The sequence below is a fragment of the Pongo pygmaeus genome, chromosome 3 (genome assembly GCF_028885625.2).
Source record: "Pongo pygmaeus isolate AG05252 chromosome 3, NHGRI_mPonPyg2-v2.0_pri, whole genome shotgun sequence".
NCBI classification, from domain to species: Eukaryota; Metazoa; Chordata; class Mammalia; order Primates; family Hominidae; genus Pongo; species Pongo pygmaeus.
Genome location: NC_072376.2, coordinates 38,290,973 through 38,316,470, shown reverse-complemented (window position 1 = coordinate 38,316,470; position 25,498 = coordinate 38,290,973). Strand labels below are relative to the sequence as shown.

The 25,498-nt window shown below is 42.8% G+C and overlaps 1 protein-coding gene across 11 annotated transcripts in view; it reads right to left on the bottom strand.

Moving 5' to 3' along the window:
- FAM114A1 (family with sequence similarity 114 member A1) overlaps nucleotides 1-25,498 on the bottom strand; it is a 76,023-nt gene that overhangs the window by 19,336 nt on the left and 31,189 nt on the right. For 6 of the 11 annotated variants that reach the window (XM_054485872.2, XM_054485873.2, XM_063664467.1 and 3 more), the window contains 5 exons: nucleotides 21,246-21,359; nucleotides 21,020-21,126; nucleotides 18,185-18,319; nucleotides 11,847-11,999; nucleotides 4,087-4,210 (listed from right to left, as the gene is read on the bottom strand). In XM_054485872.2, coding sequence (XP_054341847.1) covers nucleotides 4,087-4,210; nucleotides 11,847-11,999; nucleotides 18,185-18,319; nucleotides 21,020-21,126; nucleotides 21,246-21,359 — 633 coding nt within the window. Of the gene's footprint in view, nucleotides 1-4,086; nucleotides 4,211-11,846; nucleotides 12,000-18,184; nucleotides 18,320-21,019; nucleotides 21,127-21,245; nucleotides 21,360-25,498 lie in introns of those variants that run through there. The other 5 variants (XM_063664471.1, XM_063664472.1, XM_054485874.2 and 2 more) reach the window with 3 other exon arrangements.

Here is a 25,498-nt window from a genome sequence, read left to right as displayed (position 1 = left end):
CTCTAAGGGGGCTTTTGCAGCATATAATCCAGTTCTCAGAGTGGTGTGAAGCAGGGTTCCTGGAGGAGGTGATGCCTGAACAGAACCTTCAAGAATGAGAATGCATTAATCACACAAAGGGAGAGCTGGAGGGCAAGACAGTCTCACAGACAGAGAGACAGTCTCAGAGATAGATAGAGAGGGCCTGGCACAGTGGCTAACGCCTGTAATCCCAGCACTTTAGGAGGCCGACATGGTTGGATCACTCGAGGTCAGGAGATAGAGACCAGCCTGGCCAACATGGTGAAACCCCATCTCTACTAAAAGTACAAAAATTTGCCAGGTGTGGTGGCACATGCTTGTAATCCCAGCTACTTGGGAGGCTGAGGCAGGAGAATCACTTGAACCCGGGAGGGCGGAGGTTGAAGTGAGCTGAGACTGCACCACTGTACTCCAGCCTGGCCAAAAGAATGAGACTCTATCTGGGGAAAAAAAAAAAAAAAGGAGAGAGAGACAGACAGACAGAGCTAGAGAGCTAGATTGATTCCATCAGAAGCTGAGATTCTCTCTGCTGGGCAGAGGTCTTGGTCTAGTCTTCCCCAGGGAGGGACAGTGAGAGGGGCTGGGCACACCTGGGCAGCATCGACAAGGTCTCCTTCCCAAACTGCCTGCCCCTCACTCTGTATGAGGCAGTGTTGCAGAGCACAGAGAGTTCTGGGCTGGGACTTGGAAGGCATGGGTTCTACCCAGCTCCTGCATGTGGTGGTTCTGTGGCCTGGGGCCAGTCACAGAGCTTCCTCAGCTTCCACTGCCTCCTCTGAAAATTGAGGACAATAAAACCCACTCATCTCCTCTTTACAGCTGTTATAAGGACCAAATACTGCAACAAACGTGAAAGTGTTTTGTAAACACGAAGTTTTATGTAAACAAATGATGTGCTACACTGATACAAACATAGAGAGATTAAAAGTATTTGGGAGGAATCAACATTAAATTAAGATACAAGCCCTTTGTAGAGCTCCAGCTTTTAAAGGTGTATTAATTCTGTAAAACATACACCAGCAACTTTTAGAAACTATTTTGGAAAAAAAAATCATAGAGAAAAATGGAGGTTGATAAAAACAGATGATAATAAATATTGCAACAAACAATACCTATTACTACAACTCTTGGTCTGTACACATGGCCGAGAAGATCTTCACTGGAGCAATAAGAATAGAAAATGGCCTTTTAAAATCTCTTCTCAGCCATGGTAAATCACATTAAGGGATCTATGGCAGTGTGATAAAATTACACTCTGCTGGAAAAACAAACATGCAAATCATTAGCTAACATTATTAAATGCAGAGGAGACTGATATTAAATTCATCTAAAAAATGATAGTTTATTACATTTTCTGAGAGTACCAAATAAATTATTTAGTTGTTAGGAGGCTTTTAGGAACGTAATGCTCACAAGGAAAAAAATGGATGAAAATGCTCGGTTTTCTTCCAGAATTTTGCTCCTAGATTTTCTGCTGGATTGCTCCTGGATTTCCCCCACTGCAAAGATTCCTTATGACAGCTTTTGCGTAATCCCCGAACCTTTCTGGAGTTGTGACACTCGATAATTGGATTGATTTAATGACAACGTCTATTCTTTTCTCCCAGTTCTTCATTAAGTTTCTGAAGGACATTTATTTATTAAATTAAGTTAATTAACATTAAGAGTGTTTTGAAAATCTGGAGATGCCCTCTTGGGAAAATTGATATATTATGGGAGATAACAGGGTTTTGTCAATTAAGGCGAGGCAAACCTACCATTGCTAAAGCATGCTGTTCAGCACTTCAGGTTTTTCTATGTGTATATGTGAATGTGTATTTAAAGAAACTGAATTTACTGAAGGTCTACACTAAGACTAGAACACATCACTTACAGCAACATTTTCTATTTAAGTTGAAATTCAGTTTCCCCTCCAAGGAATAGCACCAGTTGGGGATGCAATACTTCTTTAATTGCATTGGCAACAATATCTCCTTGATGTTGGGGGGAATCTGGGATTCTCTTTTTGTCTTTTCTAAATGACACCCTTAATAGGACCAAGCTGTACCTCAGACATCATGGCTCTTGAAGAGAAATAGTTTGATTCTTTTTGGTGATTGCTAATCTGGGAAAGGGGCATCTATTAGTTCATCCTGGGTCCACAAGGCAAGCTACATGACCTTTGACAGCTAGTGTTTCAGTTTCTTTATTAGAAAAACAAAGACAAGGCTGTCATCCTTTGTGACTCTGGGAGGAACATACTAATGCTCAAAAACATGATTCCCAACTGTCTCTGATACGGCCTCTTTCTATGCTTCAGTATAATTGATTCTTTTATTTTGATGCAATGAGCATAAATCTCATTAAGCTGAAGGCATGTAAGGTCAGTGTGTGGAGCTAAAGAGGGAAAGGGTGTCTAAATGACAGTTTCTGAATGCTTAGAATAATTTTGCCCGGAACATCAAGGCTCAAGCATTTGAGCTCTTGTGTCAGAGCTTTGATTAAAGGAATGTAGCACGTCTGGGCACAAAACATTGCCAGCGATTTAAGAATGCACATTCTCATTACTTTGCATGCCGGGTAATAACAACGAGCATAATAATACATGAAAGTTATACTTTATTGCACCTTTACTTTTTCCTGGCACTGTGTTAGCACTTTAAGTAATAAGAACAGCTAACATTTTTGAGCAGTTCTGTGTGCCAGGCACTGTAATATATGTTTTTAGATATATTATCTAATATGACCCTTACAACAGCTCTTGAACCTGATATCTATACACACACACACACACACACACACACACACACACACACACATATCATTGTCTCCATTTTACAAGTGAAGATACTGCATTTCAGAAAGGTTATATAACTTGTTTAAGGCCATATAGCAAGAAAGTGGTGAAAATGTTTCAAATGGGACCCTTCCAAAGGTCCTAGGAGAAGCCAGACCTGTTTCTGAGGTTGTCTGACCTTTCAGTGTAACCTACACAAAACAACTGTGGGGCGGTGGTTATGACATCAGTAATAAATCACTCTTCATGTACATAGCAAATGTTTTACTGTCTTCTGCTCCCAAATGGACAAATCTAAAGGAATCATTAACCATGCCCAACCCTGAGAATAAGTTTTCCCCTCTTAAGGAAGCCTTGCTTCTCATAAAATAAGTTCTAATCTCCTTGGGGTCAAGTTATCATCTGGGTGGAAGATTATTGGGAAGTGTGGTTGCCAACCTGACGTAGCATGCCCTGGTGCACTGTCAGAAAATGGTACAACCTTTGTCAGAACTGAACTTTTTAGGTAGAGCATAGGACACCTGCAAATATACCTGAACTCTTACACCTATAAATTAAAAGGATGAAGAAAAATATACAAAAAAATTCAGGGAAAGATTTGCCCACCATCAACATTAATCACACTAAATAACTTACACATGCAGATAAAAATTATAAGTGGCAGCATAGGCCGGGCAAGGTGGCTCATGCCTGTAATCCCAGCACTTTGGGAGGCCAAGGCAGGCGGATCATGAGGTCAAGAGATCGAGACCATCCTGGCCAACATAGTGAAACCCTGTCTCTACTAAAAATACAAAAATTAGCTGGGTGTGGTGGCAAGCGCCTGTATCCCAGCTACTCAGGAGACTGAGGCAGAAGAATCACTTGAACCTGGGAGGCGGAGGTTGCAGTGAGCCGAGATCACGCCACTGCACTCCTGGCAACAGAGCGAGACTCCATCTCAAAAAAAAAAAAAAAAAGTGGCAGCATAAACTCTAGTCATCAGGGCTCTGTTTAGCACATTGCAGTCTTTGTTCATCTGACCATATGCATTTGCATTTATTGTATGCCTGTGATGTGCCAGGGATTGTGCCGAACACCAGAGGAACAATAGGAGTTCCTGCCCAGTGAAAGAGAGTGTTATAAATCAATGTGACCAGCTCCTGTAACAAGAGCAGATGCACAGTGTATTTTGGAAGCATGGAGGAGGAGTACTTGATTAAGTAATTCAAAGGGCTGTGTTCAGTAACAGCAGTTTCATAAAGATTATGCCAACAGTTTGTCTTGCTATTTAACTTATTTTCCTTTACCTTGTTCTTCTTGATTTTCTTCATTCTCTAATTCTTTGGCTGCAAAGATGTCTTTAATGGAAATTAGGTCATTTTTTAAGAGTTCCAGCTTCTCTCCATCAAGTGATGCTAAAAATGACTGAACCTGAAAAAAGAAATAGGTCAGCACAACTGTCATCTTTTCTTCTCATTAATAACGTTTACATACAGCAGTCCCCAGTTTTCCCAGGACCAAAGTGATTCATGGTGTGGGAGGTATTGCCGGGTTGAATGTTGTCTTGATGCATATTAACTGTGCAACTTTGGGCAAGTTAGATAAGCTCTCTGGGTCTCAGTTTTCTCATTTTTAAAGGGAGATTCTTTGTGGAGTAAATGAGATACAAAATGTGAAATACTTTGCACAACTGCACACAGTATGTGCTGCATAAATGGTGGTGGTAGCTCTTCTATTACAGTGGTTAAAAACGCAGTTCGACATCAACCCCACAGTCAAATGTCAGCTCCTCACTTACTATGACCTTCGGTAACTTACTGAATCTTTTAATGCCTCAGCTTCCTTATCTGTAAAATGGAAACTAATTGCACCTTCCTTATAAGGTTGTTTTGAGGGTTAAATGAAGTAATCTACTTAAAATACTTAGAGGGATGCTCAATACTTATAAATATACATGCATACGGCCGGGTGTGGTGGCTCACGCCTGTAATCCCAGCACTTTGGGAGGCTGAGGCAGGCGGATCACAAGGTCAGGACATCAAGACCATCCTGGGCGAAAGGGTGAAACCCCGTCTCTATTAAAAATACAAAAATTAGCTGGGTGTGGTGGTGCGTGCCTGTAATCCCAGCTACTCAGGAAGCTGAAGTAGGAGAATCCCTTGAACCAGGGAGTCGGAGTTTGCAGTGAGCCAAGATCGCGCCACTGCACTCCAGCCTGGTGACAGAGCGAGACTCCATCTCAAAAAATAAGTGAATGAATAAATGAATAAACAAACATGCATCCACATGTAAACATAAATAAATACGCATTCTATAGATGCACATATACACTTGCTAGATGTCAGTTATCACACTGGGGTTACAAAAATGCACAAGACACATTTTTCTTCTCCAACATCTTGCAGTCTAAAGGAGTGAGGCTGTGTCAACCAAGAACAACTATGACAGGCACGAGAGGAGGGTACAGTGGAGGGAGGCACTAGGAAGGGCGCTGTCCTTCCCCCTTGGGGAACTGAGAGGGTACACACAGGGAGGGCTTCACAGAGGAGGTGATGCTGGGACTGACGTCATCCCTGCTCACTGTCTTTAGAGCCCCTCTTTTGAAACTATCCTCTGTATACAGTTAACAATTATTTGTACAGGCCAGGCACGGTGGCTCACCCCTGTAATCCCAGCATTTTGGGAGGCTGAGGTGGGAGGATCACTTGAGCCCAGGAGTTTGAGGGCTCAAGCAATCAACATAGTGAGACTCCATCTCTATAAAAAAATTTAAGAAAATTAGCCAGGCATGCTGGTGCACGCCTGTGGTCTCAGTTGCTCAAGAGGCTGAGGTAAGAGGATTGCTTGAGCCCAGGAGTTTGAGGCTGCAGTGAACTGTGATTGTGCCACTGCACTCCAGCAAGATCTTGTCTCAAAAAAAAAAAATTATTTGTACAAATGGCCACTCATTCTCTGAAGATTGATTTGAATTTCCAAAATGGTAAAAGAGCACAGGGAAGGCACCTTATAAAATATTAAGTATAAGTACAAAGTAGTAAAGTTTTATTTTTTCATTCTGCAGGTCAAACTCTTGCTCTGGAGAGAGAGACAGCAGTGGAGCTACAGTCCTCTTTGGAATAGGTTTTAATATTCATTATGGTAATAGATGAGCACATCAGGATAAGTAAGAGAGGTAGAGAGGGCATCTGGAATACCAGGACACCATTTTCCTAAAAGTTGCTAAAGCACATTGCCAGGGCATAATGCAGCCAGCGCTGAGGCTCTGGGAGGAAGCTCTGCAGGAAGTCATCAACACAAAACCCATTAGCATGGACTTCAGCAGGTGGAAGTAAATGTGCCCAGACTCATGGCTGCACGCCACTCTGTTCTGCCCTGACCTTCTCAGACTCTTCATTTCAGCTTGCACACTCATGTTTAGGGGACAGAGTCCCAGATGTGCATCAACGTATTCTTAGGCTTCAGATCTATTTTCTAAACAGCAGTTTTCTAACATTAATTATTGAATAAATGTGTTTGAATACCATGCTTAGTGAAAAGGTATGCAGACCTGTGGAACATTTGTGTTTGCCCACGTCTTCTGGCGGATGGCAACCATCTGGAAGGGAAAGCATTGGGGTTTTCCATTTGGGGCACCCCCGGGAAGGGTTCTCTTTAGCGAAGCACTCTTTTGTCAGCATCTTTCCACTACAGCATCTCTCCTGCTTTCTCCTAGCTCATTGCATTATGCCAAGGCCATGTGCATTGAATCTTTAGTTCAAATCAATAATAAATAGGACATAATCACACACTTCTCCATAAATATTTCTGGAATGCTGACTACATGCTTGGCACAGTGCTAAGTGTTGTTCAGGACACAGGGTAGAGAGGCTGTCTTATAAATCTTTTCCTTGAAAGGAGGTGTGTGCTGCCATTGTAAAGATTTTTGTTTACTATTTCTAACTACGGAGTATAATGGTGATAAAAATGATTAGTTTTTCTGTTCTTTTTTTTTTGAGACGGGTCTCATTCTGCTGCCCAGGCTGGAGTGCAGTGGTGCAATCTTGGCTCACTGGAACCTCCTCCTTCCAGGTTCAAGCGATTCTCCTGCCTCCGTCTCCTGAGTAGCTGGGACTATAGTTACACACCACCACTCCCTGCTAATTTTTGTATTTTTTGTAGAGACAGGGTTTTGCCATGTTGGCCAGGCTGGTCTCAAACTCCTGACCTCAAGTGATCTGCCTACCTTGGCCTCCCAAAGTGCTGGGATTACAGGTGTGAGCCATCGCGCCCAGCTGAAAATGATGAGTTTCTCTTTAACTTTTATCAAACACCACATCGCCATGCCTGTTGCCATCCTAGAATCAATCTAGTAAAATAGTAACGATAATAATTCCTTATATTTCCATGACGGGGTCTGAGTTTCAGCCAATGGACTGTCCGCAGGGATGATGTGCATCATTTCTGGGCAAGGCTTTTAAAACATGGGAGTGTCCTCTCTGCACTCTCTCTCCTTATGCTGATGTGACTCAGAAGACAATAAGGCCTCAGAGGGCAGGGAAATCCAACACTGCCTTTAGGCTTCAACACAGGGGAGTCCCCAGACCCAACCAGAGCCCACATCTCCATTCTAGAACACTCGCCAGGTCACCAAAGGTTCCCTCTCACAGCTTGCATGGAACTCTTCCCTAGGCTGTACTCCTGACAGTGGGACGGTGCCACTGGCTGTGTATCCCTCAGCCCAAGGGATAGCTAAGAGGTGGCTGCTTACAGGGGGTATGGCTGGAGCTTGAACTAGCGCAGCCTCCCACAGCCACATAACGTTCCCTGGGGTGAGAGAGAGAGCTGCAGATAGGAGGCCGGCAGGCTGAAGCGGAGTGTAGAAATTTGAGGAGTCTGGGAATTCAAATGGGAACTTGGCCTTCCAGGTCATTATGCAAGTATGTTTGTCAAGGTAAGAGGATGGAATACATTTTCTTTAACAATTTGTTTTCTAAAATTCTTTAACTTTTTAGTTTTTATTATTTTTGAGACAGAGTCTCACTCTGTTGCCCAGGCTGCAGTGCAGTAGTGCGATCTCGGCTCACTACAACCTCCGCCTCCCAGGTTCAAGTGACTCTCGTGCCTCAGCCTCCCGAGTAGCTGAGATTACAGGGATGTGCCATCACACCCGGCTAATTTTTGTATTTTTAGTAGAGATGGGGTTTTGCCATGTTGGCCTGGGTGGTCTCAAACTCCTGGCCCTCAGGTGATCCACCTGCCTCGGACTCCCAAAGTGCTTACAAAGGGATTACAGGCGTGAGCCACTGTGCCCAGCCAGCTCACCCAGTTTTACATCTACCTTAGACCACAGGAAGTGCCATCATGCCTGGCTCTAATTTTTGTATTTTTAGTTGAGACAGGGTTTTGCCATGTTGGTCAGGCTGGTGTCGAACTCCTGGCCTCAAGTGATCTGCCCACCTCAGCCTCCCAAAGTGTTGGGATTACGGGTGTGAGCCACTGTGCCTGGCCCCAGAATTATTTAACTTTTAAATACTTGGTATGTGTACAGTTGCCAGATAAAATACAGGACGCCTAGCTAAGCTTGAATTTCAGATAAACAGTGAATATTTTCTACATATGTGTCCCAAATATTACATGGGACACATTTATACTGAAAAAGTATTCATTGTTCATCTAAAGTTAAAATGTAACTAGTCATCCTGTATTTTTATTCGCTACATCTGTCAACCTCAATCTAAGCCTCCATTTGTTTTCTTGCTGGAGGCCTGCGTACCTTGGAACGGGTCTAGAGGAGCCACAAGACGGACACAGCCTGGTTCCTGAAGCCCTAAATGCAAGAATGCTGCCTGCTGACCAGACACTCCTATCTTGGACTACTACAGGAGTGAAGAATAACTCTTACTGTTTTTGACCCATACATTTGTAGGACTGTTTATTTATTTATTATGTTTTTTGAGACGGAGTTTCGCTCTTGTTGCCCAGGCTGGAATGCAATGGCGCGATCTCGGCTAACCACAACCTCCACATCCTGGGTTCAAGTGTTTCTCCTGCCTCAGCCTCCCGAATAGCTGGGATTAAAGGCATGTGTCACCATGCCCGGCTAATTTTGTTTTTTTTTTTTTAAGTAGAGACGGGGTTTTATCATGTTGCTCAGGCTGATCTCGAATTCCTGACCTCAGGTGATCCGCCCGCCTCGGCTTCCCAAAGTGTTGGGATTACAGGCGTGAGCCACCGTGCCTGGCCTGTAGGACTGTTTATTATAGTACCCAGTAACTATCACTACTAAGTCAAGACAAAAATTTATTTTCCTTACTATGAATATCACAAAAATCTCTAGGCTAGGGAAAGAAAGCAGAGCTTGTGGAGGCAATGGGTAAACTGTGCCCCTCCAAAGGCCAAACCTTCTTCCTGGAAACTAAGTCCTTGGGGGCTCTTTTCCAGGGCCCTGGGGCTGTTTCACAGCTGAGAGCTGTGATGGAAGTCACCACAATGGAATCATTCTCCACCACCATGATATCTTGTAATTTTTTTTTTACAGCAGGGCCACACTCCCCTGTGATATTTTTAATAATAACAACAAATGTCTATGACATAAGAATACATATAAAAATCAAATGTCATCAACATGTGTACATTATTCCGTGCTTACTTCTGTGTTAGTCATGCTGCTACTAGCTTTCCGTGGATTATCGCATTTAATTCTGTTAATAATTCTGTGAGGTAGGTTTTATTATTCCCATTTCATAGATAAGGAGATTGAGGTAAGGCGGTCCAAAATCATACAGCTTCTGCATGGTGTTTAATTAAATAACGTCTGACCCCAGACCTTGTTTTTTTTTTTGAGACAGAGTCTTGCTCTGTCGCCCAGGCTGGAGTGCAGTGGTACGATCTTGGCTTACTGCAACTTCTGCCTCCCAGGGTCAGGTGATTCTCCTAACTTAGCCTGCTGAGTAGCTGGTATTACAGGCACCTGCCAACATGCCCAGCTTTTTATTTATTTATTTATTTATTTGTATTTTTAGTAGAGATGGGGTTTCACCATATTGGCCAGGCTGGTCTTGAACTCCTGACGTCAGGTGATCTGCCCACCTCGGCCTCCCAAAGTGCTGGGATTAAGGCATGAGCCACTGCGCTCGGCTAAGAACTGCATTTTCTAGAGCACATCTTACTGGACTATTGGATTTTGAATTTATGGGAGCAATTTTATGACTCTGTAAATTGTAAAGGGCTGACAACAATGCAAAGCCATTGTTGTCAACAGTCATGTGAATGAATTCTGTGCGGTGGGAGGACAACCTCCCCTACGTGGAAAAGCAGGTTTGTGTCTATCGGCAGCTTCATATATTTTTTAATTATTATACTTAAGTTCTGGGATACATGTGCAGAACGTGCAGGTTTGTCACATAGGTATACACATGCCATGGTGGTTTGCTGCACCCATCAACCTGTCATCTACATTAGGTATTTCTCCTAACGCTATCCCTCCCCTTGCCCCCCCCATCCCCGACAGGCCCCAGTGTATGATGTTCCCCTCCCTGTGTCCATGTGTTCTCATTGTTCAACTTCACTTATGAGTAAGAACATGCAGTTTTGGTTTTCTGTTCCTGCGTTAGTTTGCTGAGAATGATGGTTTCCAGCTTCATCTATGTCCCTGAAAAGGACATGAACTCATTCTTTTTTATGGCTGCATAGTATTCCATGGTGTATAGCCACATACATATTACTCCGTACACATTTGTGCTTCTTTGGCTTTTCCTTTGAATCATTTATAACATCTGCCTGGTTCCCTGAATTAATTAATGAGCTAAATAAATCCTTTAACATGGGTCATTTTGTATCTGTATGAGAGTCCCAATTTTGCATTTTTTTGAAAATTATTCTTGAACAGTTTTAACCACAAGACTTTCCCTGAAGGCTCATGGATAACAAAGAAGGAAATAAACAGAGTAACATGTAGCTCCATCATCTGGGGCAGGGGACAATGTCTCCATCCTATTTGGTTCTTGGTTGCCTGTTATGTGGCAGATGTTGTCTTTCTCTGATTAGACAGGCATCAAGAATGGCTCAAAGTCCAAACATAAGAGGATAAGGTCTAGGGAGAGTCAAAAACTACTTCTCCATTCTAAGGCTCACTGTCAAATTGAGCTTCTTGTCTAGGGACCTGCCTCTCCTCAGTGAATGTCACCACGGCCCCTCCCTCTCCGGAGGCCCAGAGGGTACTGCCTGGTGGCCTCCACTAGAAAACCACTCCGGAGCACAGTCAGCCTGACATCCACAAAACAGCCACATATATACAGTTGAATAACTTAACAGTTTTATGGTATTTAGAATAGTGGCTATGTAAGTGCCATTAAGTGCTTGCTAAATAAACACACACACACACACACACACACACACACACACACACACACACACTCCACTATAGATGCTTTAAGGGGAAAAAATCACCAAACCCTGCTAACTTTTGCTATTCATCTTTTGTTTTCCTGGGACCAAGTGGAGGAGTATGAATGTGCAGGGCCATTGGGTAGGCTGGGTTTCCCAGGTGTCTGTACGGGAGCATTCCCTAATAGAACCTTAACCTTCAGTAGGATAATCCTGCCCTTTGTGGCCCAGGAGTCCTAACAAGATGGCTGAATAAATAACTATATAACCCATAAGACAAAATATATTAAAACCCTGCAGTCTAAAAGGAACATCAAGTGCTTTGTTTTCATTGGGTAGGAATGAAGATGTGGGCTGGCAGGGCATCTCTGACCTGGGTACTTCATTACCAAAGGGAGGCAGAGGGCCAGAAGTCGGACAGTTACATTTCTGAGCAGCCTTTTGTACCATGAGGTGGGGGGATAGTGGTGGCTTTTACTGTGCCAGCCTTTTTGGAGCTGGGGTGGGGTAATAGCTTGTCATAGGACAGAGAAGAGATGATATGGAGCTCGAGGGTCATCACATTGTACAGTATTTGTGACCTTAGCACAATAATAATGAGGCTCTAAAAATGAGATCTTTTAATGGCAGATTTTCCAGTTTCTTTCATGTTTAAGCAACACATGACTAAGTATGCCATTTCAAAGGAGTAGTGCAGAAGTACCTTGCTTTCGCTTTCATTGGACAGAATTTCCAGGGCTTCCAGGTGTGACAAGCCTTGATATTCATCAAACAGCATCCCATAGTGTGCAGTTCTCTCCATTGTGAGCTGCTGTGCCAGTCTCCGCTTCTCCTTCTCCTTAGCTTCCCTTAACATCTGCAGAAATACACTATGTTTGTACTCTGGATGTATATTTAAAGGCACCATTTCCTGCATAAGACATGGGGGAGGTAGGGAGGACTGACTTTGTGTTGGAGAGGGGGAGATTCTGGTCACTTCAGAATTTCTAAAAAATGATTTTTTTGATTGATACTATTGATAACTTTTACATCATATCCTGCTTCACATTTTACATGTTCATTATGTGAAAGGCAAAACAAAGCAAAAATTCAATGCCTGGGAATAAACTGGTAAGAAACACACCAAAAGCTTTAACAGTGGTTTCCACTAAGGTGTTTCCCACATGAGTGATTAACTTTCTTATTTTCTTATTATTTTATTTTATTTATTTATTTTGAGATGGAGTCTCACTCTGTTGCTCAGGCTGGAGTGCAGTGGCACAGTCTTGGCTCACTGCAACCTCTGCCTCACGGGTTCAAGCAATTCTCCTGCCTCAGCCTCCTGAGGAGCTGGGACTACAGACCCTTGCCACCATACCCAGCTAATTTTTGTATTTTTTGGTGGAGACAGGGTTTCACCATGTTGGCCAGACTGGTCTCAAACTCCTGACCTCAAGTGATCCTCCTCTCTCAGCCTCTCAATGTGCTGGGATTAGAGGTGTGAGCCACTGCACCTGGCCAAATTTCTTATTTTCTAAAGTCCCCAAATTTTCTATAATGAGCGAGTTTTATGTATGCTTGAAAAGTTGAATCTCTTATGACAGGATTAACTTCAAGTCCTGCACCTACACAGACATCAAAGCAGAAATAAGCTGGTCTGATTTTTTCTAAGTTATAATTTTTTATTTTATTTTATTTTTTTGAGATGGAGTTTAGCTCTTGTTGCCCGGCCTGGAGTGCAATGGTACAATCTCAGCTCATTGCAACCTCCCCCTCCCAGGTTCAAGTGATTCTCCTGCCTCAGTCTCCTGAGTAGCTGGGATTACAGGCACCCGCCACCACAGCCAGCTAATTTTTTTGTATTTTTAGTAGAGGTGGGGTTTCACCATGTTGGCCAGGTTGGTCTTGAACCCCTGACCTCAGGTAATCTGCCTGGCTCAGTCTCCCAAAGTGCTGGGATCACAGGCATGAGCCACTGCACCTGGCCGAGTTTTAATATTTAAAATATTTTTTGTGTGTGGTTATTAAATTTCCTCAATTTAAAAATTAATAAATATAAACTCATAATGTATTTGTCATCATATACTTACTGCAATTAAGAATATTAACTTAGGGCCAGGCGCAGTGGCTCACACCTGTAATTCCAGTACTTCAGGAGGCTGAGGTGGGCAGATCACTTGAGGTCAGGAGTTCGAGACCAGCCTGGCATGGTGAAACCACGTATCTACTAAAAATACAAAAATTAGCCGGGCATGGTGGTGCATGCCTGTAATCCCAGCTACTCAGGAGGCTGAGGCAGGAGAGGTGGAAGTTGAACCCGGAGGCGCAGTGAGCCGAGATTGCGCCGTTGTGCTCCAGCCTGGGCAACAGAGTGAGACTTGGTCTCAAAACAAAAAAACAAAAAAGAATATTAGCTTATAGATTCTTAAGGCTGGTTTCCAGAAATATGACTGTGAACCAATTTTCCTCTCCCCATTAATAACTTTTCTCCAGTTATTTTTTGTTGGTTAAACAAAAAGACAACAAATAAACACAAGTCCATCAGTCACTCTCAATTTTCTGCACTTGCTTTCTTTGATTCTAAGCATCTTTTATGTGATTCCTCATTAAGTTTACTGAGGCATTACGTTTATGGGCTTCTTTAATTTCTGTGGAGAGCACCGTAAAGACACTGGCCACCATCACAAGGTCACACGGGAAGAGAACTGAAGAATAGACTTTGGTTTTTATTGTGTGCCAGAAAAACAATCAGCCTCATTTCCTTTTGGGTTCTCGAGGTTGTCTGCCCAGAACCCACAGGGCCGCAAAGAGAATTCTCTCTCCTGTCTGTCTTTAAGACTAAATTAGCACAGACTCTGAATCTTAAAGTTTTTCAAACAACCCAATGAAACCATCACTGGAAAATTTTAACACTGGCAATAAAAACTAATTACCCCCACTGATCTCAGGGCTTGGTGGTGGTAAAATAAAATAACAAAGTGACACTGAAATCACTTCCTTTCTCTACACCAGCTTCCACCTCTGAATGTGGGCTTTGGGAGAGAAGAAAGAAGGGATGAAATTGAAGAGAAAGGGAAAGGGTCACTCTGGAATGATGTGGGCTCACTCAAAACTGGGGAGTAGGCCAGGCGCGGTGGCTCATGCCTGTAATCCCAGCACTTTGGGAGGCCGAGGTGGGCCGATCACTAGGTCAGGAGTTCAAGACCAGCCTGGCCAATATGGTGAAACCCTGTCTCTACTAAAAATTCAAAAAATTAGCTGGGCGTGGTGGCGGGCACCTGTAATCCCAGCTATTCAGGAGGGAGGCAGGAGAATCACTTGAAGCCGGGAGGAGGAGGTTGCAGTGAGCCAAGATTGCGCCATTGCACTCCAGCCTGGATGACAGAGTAAGACTCCATCTCAAAACAAAACAAGACAAAACAAAACAAAACTAAGCAAAACAAAACTGGGGAGTGAAATTAAAGCTACCTAAGGGATAACCAGCTCGACAAGGGATGCTGGTTCTATTTTCCCACTGGAAAAGAAAGAGAAGTGGGTTTCAACAGCAGGGAATGATCCTGGCCTGGAAGAATTCCTGACACAGAGAAGCTATGGAGACATCCATGTGTGGAATCCAAGGACTCCCTGTCCTCGCATTATTTAAAGAATATTCCCTGTGCTTGGCTGGGCGCGGTGGCTCATGCCTGTAATCTCAGCACTTTGCGAGGCCGAATAGGGCGGATCACCTGAGGTCAGGAGTTTGGGACCAGCCTGGCCAACATGGTGAAACCCCGTATCTACCAAAAATACAAAAATTAGCCAGGCGTGGTCATGCACACTGTAATCCCAGCTACTCAGGAGGCTGAGGCAGGGGAATTGCTTGAACCCAGGAGGCGGAGGTTGCAGTGAGTCAAGATCGCGCCACTGCACTCCATCCTGGGGGACAGAGTGAGGGCTCTGTCTCAAAAAAAAAAAAAAGAAGAAAGAAAGAAAAAGAAAGAGTATTCCCTGTGCCACTGGGATAAAAATACGTGAGAAATGTAGGTAGTGCATGCGTGCACGCTTCTAGTTTCCATAGTTATATATTTCTTTAATGTGTAAAGGAAAAATATGTGAGCTTCATCCTTCCAGTTGTCCGAAAGACCTTGGAGCCATCCCTGACAACTCCTTTCATCTCACAGCTCACATTCATTCCAACAAGTGATCTGGATCTATCTTCAAATTATACCCAGAATCGGCCATTCCTCACTACCTACAAGGCCTCCATGCTGCACGGGGTCACCATTATTTCTTGTTTAGATAACAGCAATTGAAAGTGCAATTGCCTCCAGCGGAGGGTGTGGCAGTGCAACCTGCAGACCTCCTTCTTACTCCTGGGAGCATAAATGCCGGACTTTGAAATTCAGCCTTCAGCCTCCCACAGCTCCTCCCTGCCAATCACTGGTGCAGCAGGGCACTAAGGCAGACCTGTTCCTGGAAGATGAGGTCTCCTTTATCAGCAGCCTTTGGCTGAAGCGCTTTCCCATGGCTTCGCCCAGCCTTTCCCAGGCCGCACTGCAGTCTGGGACACTTCCACCCCTTTTTCTCACCCTCTTCTCTTCACTGGGGTGGGACTGGCATCTTGGTCTAATGGTTCTCCCAGCCTTCCTGGGCTCCCTCCCCATTTTCTCTCACACAAGCACTTCCCCTAATGAAATCCTTGCACGTTTAAGCCCATCTTGGTGTCTGTTTCTGGGAGGGCACACACTGATACTCACTCTAACCAGTCTCCCCGCCCTTGGTCCTCCCAGCCAATTTTCTACCCAGGAACTAGAGTTAAAGCACAAATCAGATTCTGTCACTTCTTTTTTCAAAATGCTGCAATGGTTTCCCCGTTTCACTAACAATCAAACCCAAGGTCCTTACGAACGTCCGCCACAATCTGCTATCACCTACTCCCTATCACCACTCTGATGTTCTCCTCAACAACTCTCACTCGGGGCCACTCCTCTCCATCACGGGCATCCTGCTGTTCTGTGTTCATACCAGACACTCCTGACTCAGGGCCTTTGCATGAGTTCTCCCTCGGCCTGGAATGAGCTTTACTCAGGTTCCTGCATGGCCAATGGTCTCATCTCCTTCAAGGATTTGCTCACATGTCATCATCTGCCCAAGGCCCCCTCACTATCCTACTTAACACTCAGCCTGCCCCTCCCACCCACATTCCTGATTCCTGATCACCTCTTCCTGTTCTACTTCGTCTTTTTCCCCATGGCACTCGTCACTTTCTGAAATACCAGATATTGCCTTCCACATCCCCTCTCTGTGAGGCTGGAAGTAAGGCATTTCAAGATGATGAGGCCAGAAGATGTGGGCTCAGAAGTGTGCTACCCATGAGAGCCCCCTGGGACGAGTCTCCTGTGTGAGCAGGAATGTTCATGCTGTACTTTGTGAGAGCGAAAGGTAAACCTTTTTGTTCTAAGCCACACTGATACCTGGGGGTGGTTGCTCTTTTATGACATCTAGTGCTAATTACCTAACTAATACTAATCTATTTTCCTTTTTCTTCTTCTTTTTTATTTGAGATGCAGTCCTGCTCTGTTGCCCAGGCTAGAGTGCAGTGGCACAATCTCAGCTCACTGCAACCGCCACCTCCCTGGTTCAAGCAATTCCCCTGCCTCAGCCTCCTGAGTAGCTGGGATTACAGGTGCTCGTCACCACATCCAGCTAATTTTTTTTTTTTTTGTATTTTTAGTAAAGACAGGGTTTCACCGTCTTGGCCAGGCTGGTCTTGAACTCCTGACCTCAGGTGATCCACCCGCCTTGGCCTCCCAAAGTGCTGGGATTACGGGCATGAGCCACCGTGCCCAGCCATCTATCTTCTTTTTCAAGGAGCAGGAGGGTGATGGTCTAGATGATCCTGCAAAGTCCCTCCCTGAACTATAACATCAGAGTGCTCATATTTGGGTTATTCCAGAAGAGACAAGAAGAAATAGCCTAAAACAAAAGCTTCTAGGGGTTGCCATGAACATATTCTCAGTGATAGCTGTTCATGAAGGCAACCTTCATGGGTTCCTAGTACCAAGTCCTGCCTGTGACGTTTACAAAATCCCACTGCTGCATCAGCTGCCTCTGATTTCAGGAAAGCACAGAGACCTGGTGTATCAGTCTCTCACAGAGGAGGTGGACTGGGGCATGCCTAGACTGTGGGGTAAGCTAGGCATGTTCCATCTGGAAAAGCAAGTTTAAAATTAGAGTCATATTTGGAAAATAAGACAAATATTATTTCCAATTTTCTTAACTATTGTAAGTAAGCAAAGACAGATTGAATTCTTTGTTTTATGTTTTGCAAGAAGGGCTGGAAAACTTTAGTGCTGGAAGTGTGAGAGAAGAAGACCATCCTTGCACATATCAAGAGAAATAGAATTTAAAATTCCAATGAGATACCATTTCCACCTATTATACTGACACATAATAACAGCAATGACAACAACTAACATTTCTGAATGCTTACTAAGAGCTGGGTTCTATTCTAACTCAGCTTATCCTCACAACAAAGTTATTGATAGGTATTTAAATTATCCCCAGTGTACAGAAGAGTAAGCTGAGGCACAGAGGGGCTAAGTAACTTGCCCAAGGTCACGCAGCTACTAAGTGGTAGAGATAGGATGCATACCATGACATAAATGGATCATCTTCAAGAAATAATATTAAGTGAATTAAGCAAGGAACAAGAGTGTGTTTAGTATGCTACCACTGGGTTGAAAAAGTATGTGTGTATTTATGTGCATGTCTATCTATCCACATGCATACATATGTACTTCTACATCTGTATATTTATGTATAGCTGCATCTATAGATCTATATCCATATCTCTATGCGGTCTCTGATAGAATCCTTAAGAAACTGTTAACAGTGATTGTCTCCTCTGAGGAATTAAGTGACTGGGGAAACGGGGGTATTAGAAGCTCAGTTTTCTCTCTCTGCTCTTTGGTGTCATTTGATTCGAATCACATGCTTTAAATTAGCTATTCAAAAAGACAAATAAAAAAGTTATTTACTTTATTGACTGAAAGAAAAAATTGCAAAAGTATATAATCCAACCTGAGACAAGGAAACAGTTCTCTCCATGAGCGTCTTGGTCCGCTTAAAGCCCGGGTCACTTTCTGCAAGGACATTCATGGTTTTCTTGCCGATGAATTCCAACGCATCAAGGCCTCCAGTTAAGACGCTTTTACCCTTCAGATGAGATAACTGCATGAGATTACTTTTTTAGGTTTTGCTGTTTCGCAGTGGTCAGCACCTCCTAGGTAACTGGCACTATCTTCAAATATTAAAATCAATATAAAGTCACAATTTTTTCTCATCAGGAGATTTATCATCCATTTAATCCTATTTTCTTTTCCTTGGAAAAGCATATGTCATATAATTTGTAGGACATGCAATGTTATTAAAAACTGATGCTTAGAAAAAAACCAAAGCACATAAAATAAAATTAATCCCACAAAGGGATTAATTTTACTGGCTGTCTGTGTATGAACAGATGTGTATCTAAGACATAAAATTAACAGGTGACCCAATTGCTGTTTCTGTTTAAAAATTTTTTAACCCAAGTAACAGAGTTGCTTGGAGCAGTCTATTAAAATGTCAAATAGTCCTGCTAATTTAGGGAATTCTTTAATCTAGGGCCCTGGAGGGTAAGACCCTCAGGCTGTTTCAGATGGTTCTTGCATACTCTCAGAAACTAGCAATAACCGCCTATAATTAGTATATCCATGAAATAAGACAGGTTGATTTCCTTGTACTTCTGGCTTTAGAAACTGGTGTATTATATAGCTATCCTCCTGCAAATCCCTTTGTCAGTCATTGTTGCCTTTTTTTAAAAATTAAAATAGCCCAGACTTACTCACACATAAACTATTCAAGTGAACAGAACTGTGTACATTTCTTTGCAACTCTTTCATACATACACTCCAACTGTATAACTGCAATTATAATATGCATACATCTGTGTTTTTTCCCACCATACATAAAAATGATATAAATTGTATTTTATTATATTATTACTGATATGCATTTTCCAATCTTCATAATTATCATTTAAATAGAAATATTTAATTTCATAGAATTAATATACTTTATTTTCATCTTGGGCATTTGGACTTTGTTTTTAGATTTGGGGGCCAACCAGTAATCATGCTATAAATCAGAGTTTTCAGTGCACACCCTTCGGGGGGATGATGGGACAGCAGCAATTCACACTTCTGTGAATTTGACTTAGTGCCTGCTAACATCCTATGAAAAATTGTTTTATTGAGAATAAAATTGTGGAAGAAAGGGCATAGGGATTTGTGTTAAGGATAGACCTGGAGGGGTAGTGTCTGGAACTTGGGAAAAAGGGGTCAGGAAGGTTGGAGAGAACACAGAAAGGAATGTGAGGCTGCTGAAGACAAACTCAGAGTGCCCTCTTGGTAGCTCAGATAGGCCGTGAATTCATTTCTTATACCAGAGATACTGACAGAGCTCCATCCATCTCTCATCCTACAAACCCCCCACGGGGGTGGTTGACTTGTATTGCTATTTGACTCCCAAGACAGATTTGCTGCTCCTCCTTACTTCACCCCACCCCAGTCTAGAGGTCCTCAAATAGCAAGGAGAAGACCAGTCATTTTCTATATTTCTGGCATGTCCTGACCCCAAGGTCTGGGTGAGATACTCTCATGTTTGACCGCAGCCCTCACCTCTTCCCGAATTACATTGTGTTTATTTGTTCAGTTGCCTCAGTCCTCTGGGATATTGTGCCCTCTTGTTTGCCAGCATATATCCAAGATCTAGCATAGATACTGGAACATAGTGAGGGCTAATCATGTTTGTGTTGTTGTTTTTCTTTTAATGAATGAATGAATGAATGAATGAATAAATGAGACACGAGCCATATTTTTAGAAAAACTAGTTAGTTTACATAGTAAGAAACACACCTTCACACCTGTAATCTCAGCACTTTGGGAGGCCGAGGCGGGAGGATCACCTGAGGTCAAGAGTTCAAGACAAGCCTGGCCAACATGGTGAAACCCCATCTCTACTAAAAACACAAAAATTAGCTGGGTGTGGTGGTGGGCACCTGTAATCCCAGCTACTTGGGAGGCTGAGGTGGGAGAATCACTTGAACCAGGGATGCGGAGGTTGCAGTGAGCCGAGATTGCACCACTGCACGCCAGCCTAGGTGACAAGAGTGAGACTCCATCTCAAAAAAAAAAAAAAGAAAAAACGAAATAAATCTTTGCTCCCTGACCCTGAGGACCAGCTACCTGCCTTATCTCAGTTGAGGTGCCTCCCCTTTTTTCATTATTCACCAATGTTTTGCTGCTAATATTGAGCTTCTTTTAAGAGGTAGGCAGGGATCTGGGGGGATACACTTAGGGTGATGTAAGGAAGAGGAAGGGTGGGAATGAAGAGGTAGGGATGGGGGAAGAACGTTGGTCTCTGGAAACACTTCAGAAACATATTTGGGCTGTTTTTCCTGTCTTGTAACTGGTACTTTTTATTTAAACGGTTTAATGGTTTTTCAAATTCAGGGATAAGATAAGCAGAGCATTTAGGAAAAACAGCTGTCCCAGCTCTGATAAAGAGTTCTCTCTCCCCTCAACCAGAGGCTGTCCTTGCCGCAGCTGGAAAGGACACTGTTAAATCAGACTGAAAAATGTTCCTTCCAAACAGCTCCCTTCTTTTAAACATAAAATATATTTCATTTTGCCCTTATTATTTTGAATCCAAGGTTACGTCTACTTTGTAGCAGAAAACATTTAAAAAAAAACCATAATCCAAAGTTCTGAGCAAGGCCATCATTTCTCTGATGTATCTAGGTCACTGGTAAATGGAAATATCAAAAGAAGGCCCTGGGAAATACAGGGGAAAGAGAGGAAGCAGCCAGCGACTCACTGTGTTTTGAACCACATTGGTGATGGCAGACAGCATACCCCGAGAGGCTGATGAAGGGGAAGTGGGTGGGCTTTCTGCAGGGCCCTGATCTGTGGCTGCATCTGTTACTAAAGAGAAAAAAGATATCCTTTAAGAGTTCATGTTGCTGATCTGAACTTGGAAAACCTCTGATTATGCACATGGTGTAATAAAGTCCAAGAACACCCAGAGGAGACACATCACTCACTTTTAGGGACTCCATTTTCAGGATTTGGTTGGACCCCTTCAGAAGATCCAGAATTTACACCATGAATCCGTAGAGTGGCCCCTGCTTTTTCCTTGACTGCTGTCAAGCCATGACCTGTTGGAAATAAAAATACGTTTCATGGATACATTAGAAATCCACGGTCTGCAAATCCTCCACCAAATCTTACAAAGCTGTTTCAAGTTGTAGAAGCACATCTTTTTTTTTTTTTTTTTAAAGATGGAGTCTTGCTCTGTCACCCAGGCTGGAGGGCAGTGGCGCAGTCTCGGCTCACTGCAACCTCCACCGCCGGAGTTCAAGTGATTCTCCTGCCTCAGCCTCCCTAGCAGCTGGGATTACAGATGCACGCCACCACGCCCGGCTAATTTTTGTGCCTTTAATGGAGACTAGGTTTCACTAAATGTTGGCCAGGCTTGTCTTGAACTCCTGACCTCAGGTGATTGGCTCACCTCGGCCTTCCAAAGTGCTGGGATTACAGGTGTGAGCCATTGCACCTGGCCTGTAGAAGTACATCCTGATTGAAAGAAAGAGGAATCCCTGCTCCCTGAGATGTGGGTTCCAATATGAGCTCAGTTTCACCCCTGCCTTGTTGAGTGACCTTGGAGAAGTTACCCAGCCTCTCTGTGACTCAGTTTCCTCATTGAATTATTGTGACATGCAAAATGAGATACACATAGGTAAAGTGCTCCCAGATGCTTCACTGTTTGCTTTTGCTTCTCACACCACCTAGCCATCAGCCTGGAATTCTAAGCTCAACACACTGTCTTTGTATAGTGTACCTGTCTCATCCTCTTTCCTCTTTTGTAAGCTCCTTATGGAAGATATTCTTCATTCATTTTTTTGATTCCTTGCAGGCTTAGCACATTGCAGATGATCAATTAACATTGGTTGGATTGAAATCAGCTGAGCCTCAGAATGTTTCTTTAAAGCATTAGGCCTTCCTTTAGGCATGGAGAGTGAAGGTTCTGGAGCCGACATCCAAAAATCAAAAAGCAAGTCAGTGGAGAAACCAGGAAGGCCACCCAACAGCCCGACAGTTGTCTAAACAACAATGATATAAATCAACTTTAACAGTAGTCAGGCAGGCGAAGGGCACAGGTTTTACTCCGTCTGAGCAGGGACAATACCCATGTTCCCCAGAGCCTGGCACAGCGGTTATTCAATAACTATTCGGTAAATACAGAGCTGACCTTCCTACCCACATGGAAAAACCCCAATCTTTGACCTGATAGGGACAGAGTCTTGTCTACATTTTATTCTGGAGAGATTTTCCTCCCTTTGAGGCCTTCATGATGAGCTATAGCTTTTCTGAGTTGTCAAACCACTGAAGGAATGAATAGCCTACAGATGGTCCAAAGTGGCTGTCTGACTTCTTGAAGGAGAAACAGCACAGGCTGCCATCATCACAGAACTCCCCATCCCCTGAGCACTCACGGAGAAAAATGAAAGATTTCTCTCGGGGCCTGGGTAACCTCAGGTCGCTAAAACACAAGGCAGTAATATGAGGAAAAACATCCCAAGTCCCAACAGAATTTGAGAGTTAACTAGAACCACCTAGTCTTAGAAGGCACTGTTAAAATAACCAATTGCCCATTTCCTGAATAAGAAAGGGGAAGACATGGATGACTCCCAAACCTGAAGAGTAGCATTTTAGCAGTTGTAACCTTATTTATCCTAGTGATCTTAGCATAAACAAGGCACTGATATTTGACAAATGTAGAAGGAATTATGTCCAATGGAAATCACCTGTCCTTATACACTACCTAGAAAACCCTGAAACGTAAACATTATTTACAACTGTAATCACATATAGAAATATGTGTTTATAGTCATGTGCAGATCATTAGACACAGTTCAAATTAATTACTGAGTTACTTGAAAAAATAAAGGTGTACTGCGACTGCTAAGGCTTGAATTAATTATCTCTAGCGTCCAATGAATTTCAAGCATTTCAATGGAAACTTATTGAAGTTTCAATAACACATTTAAGTTAGAGGATAGAATATCTAACTCTTTTACATACCGAGTCCAACTTCCCTGCCATTAAAAATATATATACGCATTTTCCAAAAGGAAATAATGTGCCTCCAAATCTCAACCTATGATTCTCATCTAGATTTCTGAGAGCCAAAATCAAGGAAAAAAATGAGGTCAAGGAAGCTGGGAGGCACCATCCTCTCCATCTTCTTTGCTTAAGCCACTCAAGAAAGATGATCACACATCCTTCCCTGAGACCGTTTCAGGAGATAATGAACCTCATATTCAGTATCTCTTCCTTCACCTTCTCCGTCCCTTGCAGGTTAGGATAATGTCTGGTTCTTTTTGCAGGAAGAATGGCTTCTTGCCATCTCAGAACATAAACGATCACAGATATGTATACACGAGCTGCCTCTAGACAAATCACTTTGTTTCTAGAAGGAAATACGATTTTATGTGCATATAAATGGGATCTATCTGTTTAACAGACATCAAAATAGGCTGCTATTCCAACTACATTTTCTTATTAACAATTCTTTTTCTGAATTTTTTGTTAGGGAAAGCACCCTTTTACTGCATTCTACTAGAAATATAAAGTTCAGCTTTACAAAAAAAAAGAAACAAAAAATAAATACAAAGTTCAGCTTTATACTTATGTGTGAGCTATATTTTTTCACGGCCAAGGTTTAGACACTGTGCCACACCTTACTCTAAAGAGTAACCTCTAAAACTTTACTTAGTGTGACATCTAGTGTCCAGAACAAGAAAATAATAATATGAAGTCACTGTTGCCTTTTGATTGGGAGTGATTTCATCTCCAGAGGTACTGTCTGGGACCTACTAATAAGAGAAAAACAACAAATATGAATAATACTATAGGGTACAGTTCATGGATTAATTTCTTCATGTGTCATCCCAAACTCCAAGTATCCTCAAAATCTGAAACCCCTCTAAATTCCCTGGTTCTAAAGATGGAATATCCTCTACTCTTTGGCTCACTGCAATGGAAGGTGAGTGCTACAAAGAAGAAAAGAATGTCGTACAAATGCTGTGATAATGTATCATTTTAAAATAAATGCCGAATGATTGGCTGGTATTTAATTTACCACCTATACTCGAATGGAAAATACCTTAAACTTAGGAGTCAGGAGTCTTGTGGAGGATTTCTGCTCTCATCATTTATTAGCTGTGTAATGCTGGTGAGCTACTTAACCTCTCTGAGTCTCTGCTGCCATGCATTCTCTGAAAGAAGGATTACCTCTCAGAGTTTTGTGAGATTATTGAGAAGAAACCTGTGAAATCTCTGCTATGGCCAACATTTATTGAGCACTTACTATGTCCTAACACTGTACTAAATACTTTTAGTACAGTACATTATCTCATTTAATCTTCTCAACGACCTTATGAGGTAAGGGATATTAGTATACTCATTTCACAACTGAGAAAACTGAGACCTGGTGAGGTGAAATCACTTTCCCAAGGTCCTAAAGCCAATCAGTGACAAAGGCGGGATTCCACCTCAGTCCTTCTGACTCTAGAACCCACATGTGTAATCACTATGTTATGTTAAGAAAGTTTTATGTGTCATTTATAGTTGATTAAATGTCATTTTAATCCCATTTCTGTAACTCCTTGGAAATCAGATCCTTGGTTTGGAGCTTCCCACTTTTTAAAACATTGTTTTATTCTAAAATGCACTTGACTTACCTTACCTTGACCAAAGAACAAGGTGAAGATCACCTCCAGGGTGAAACCTGACTCTAACCCTCTCCTTGTCAACTGTGTCTAGTGATGGCATAGCTTAGTGTTTTTAAGATCAACCCTGTGCTGTGCAGGCTGTATTCCCAAGACACTGTGTAGGGCTATCTTACACATCCACTTTGATCTTTTTCTTCCCGCAAAGCACTGTGATCTTATGAAGCCCTCTTCTTGTGAATTCCACCAAGATCAAAAAGCCATTGATGGGAAGTCTCTCCTCTTTCTGGAAAGATGAAATAACTGCTGGCTATTTGAAATAATTAAGATGAAATAATTTGCAAAAAGAATATGCTTGGCTGGGCACGGTGGCTCACGCCTGTAATTCCAGCACTTTGGGAGGCCGAGGTAGGCGGATCACCTGAGATCAGGAGTTCGAGACCATCCTGGCCAACATGGTGAAACTCCATCTCTACCAAAAATACAAAAATTAGCCGGGTGTGGTGGCAGGCGCCTGTAATCCCAGCTACTTGGGAGGCTGAAGCAGGAGAATCACTTGAACC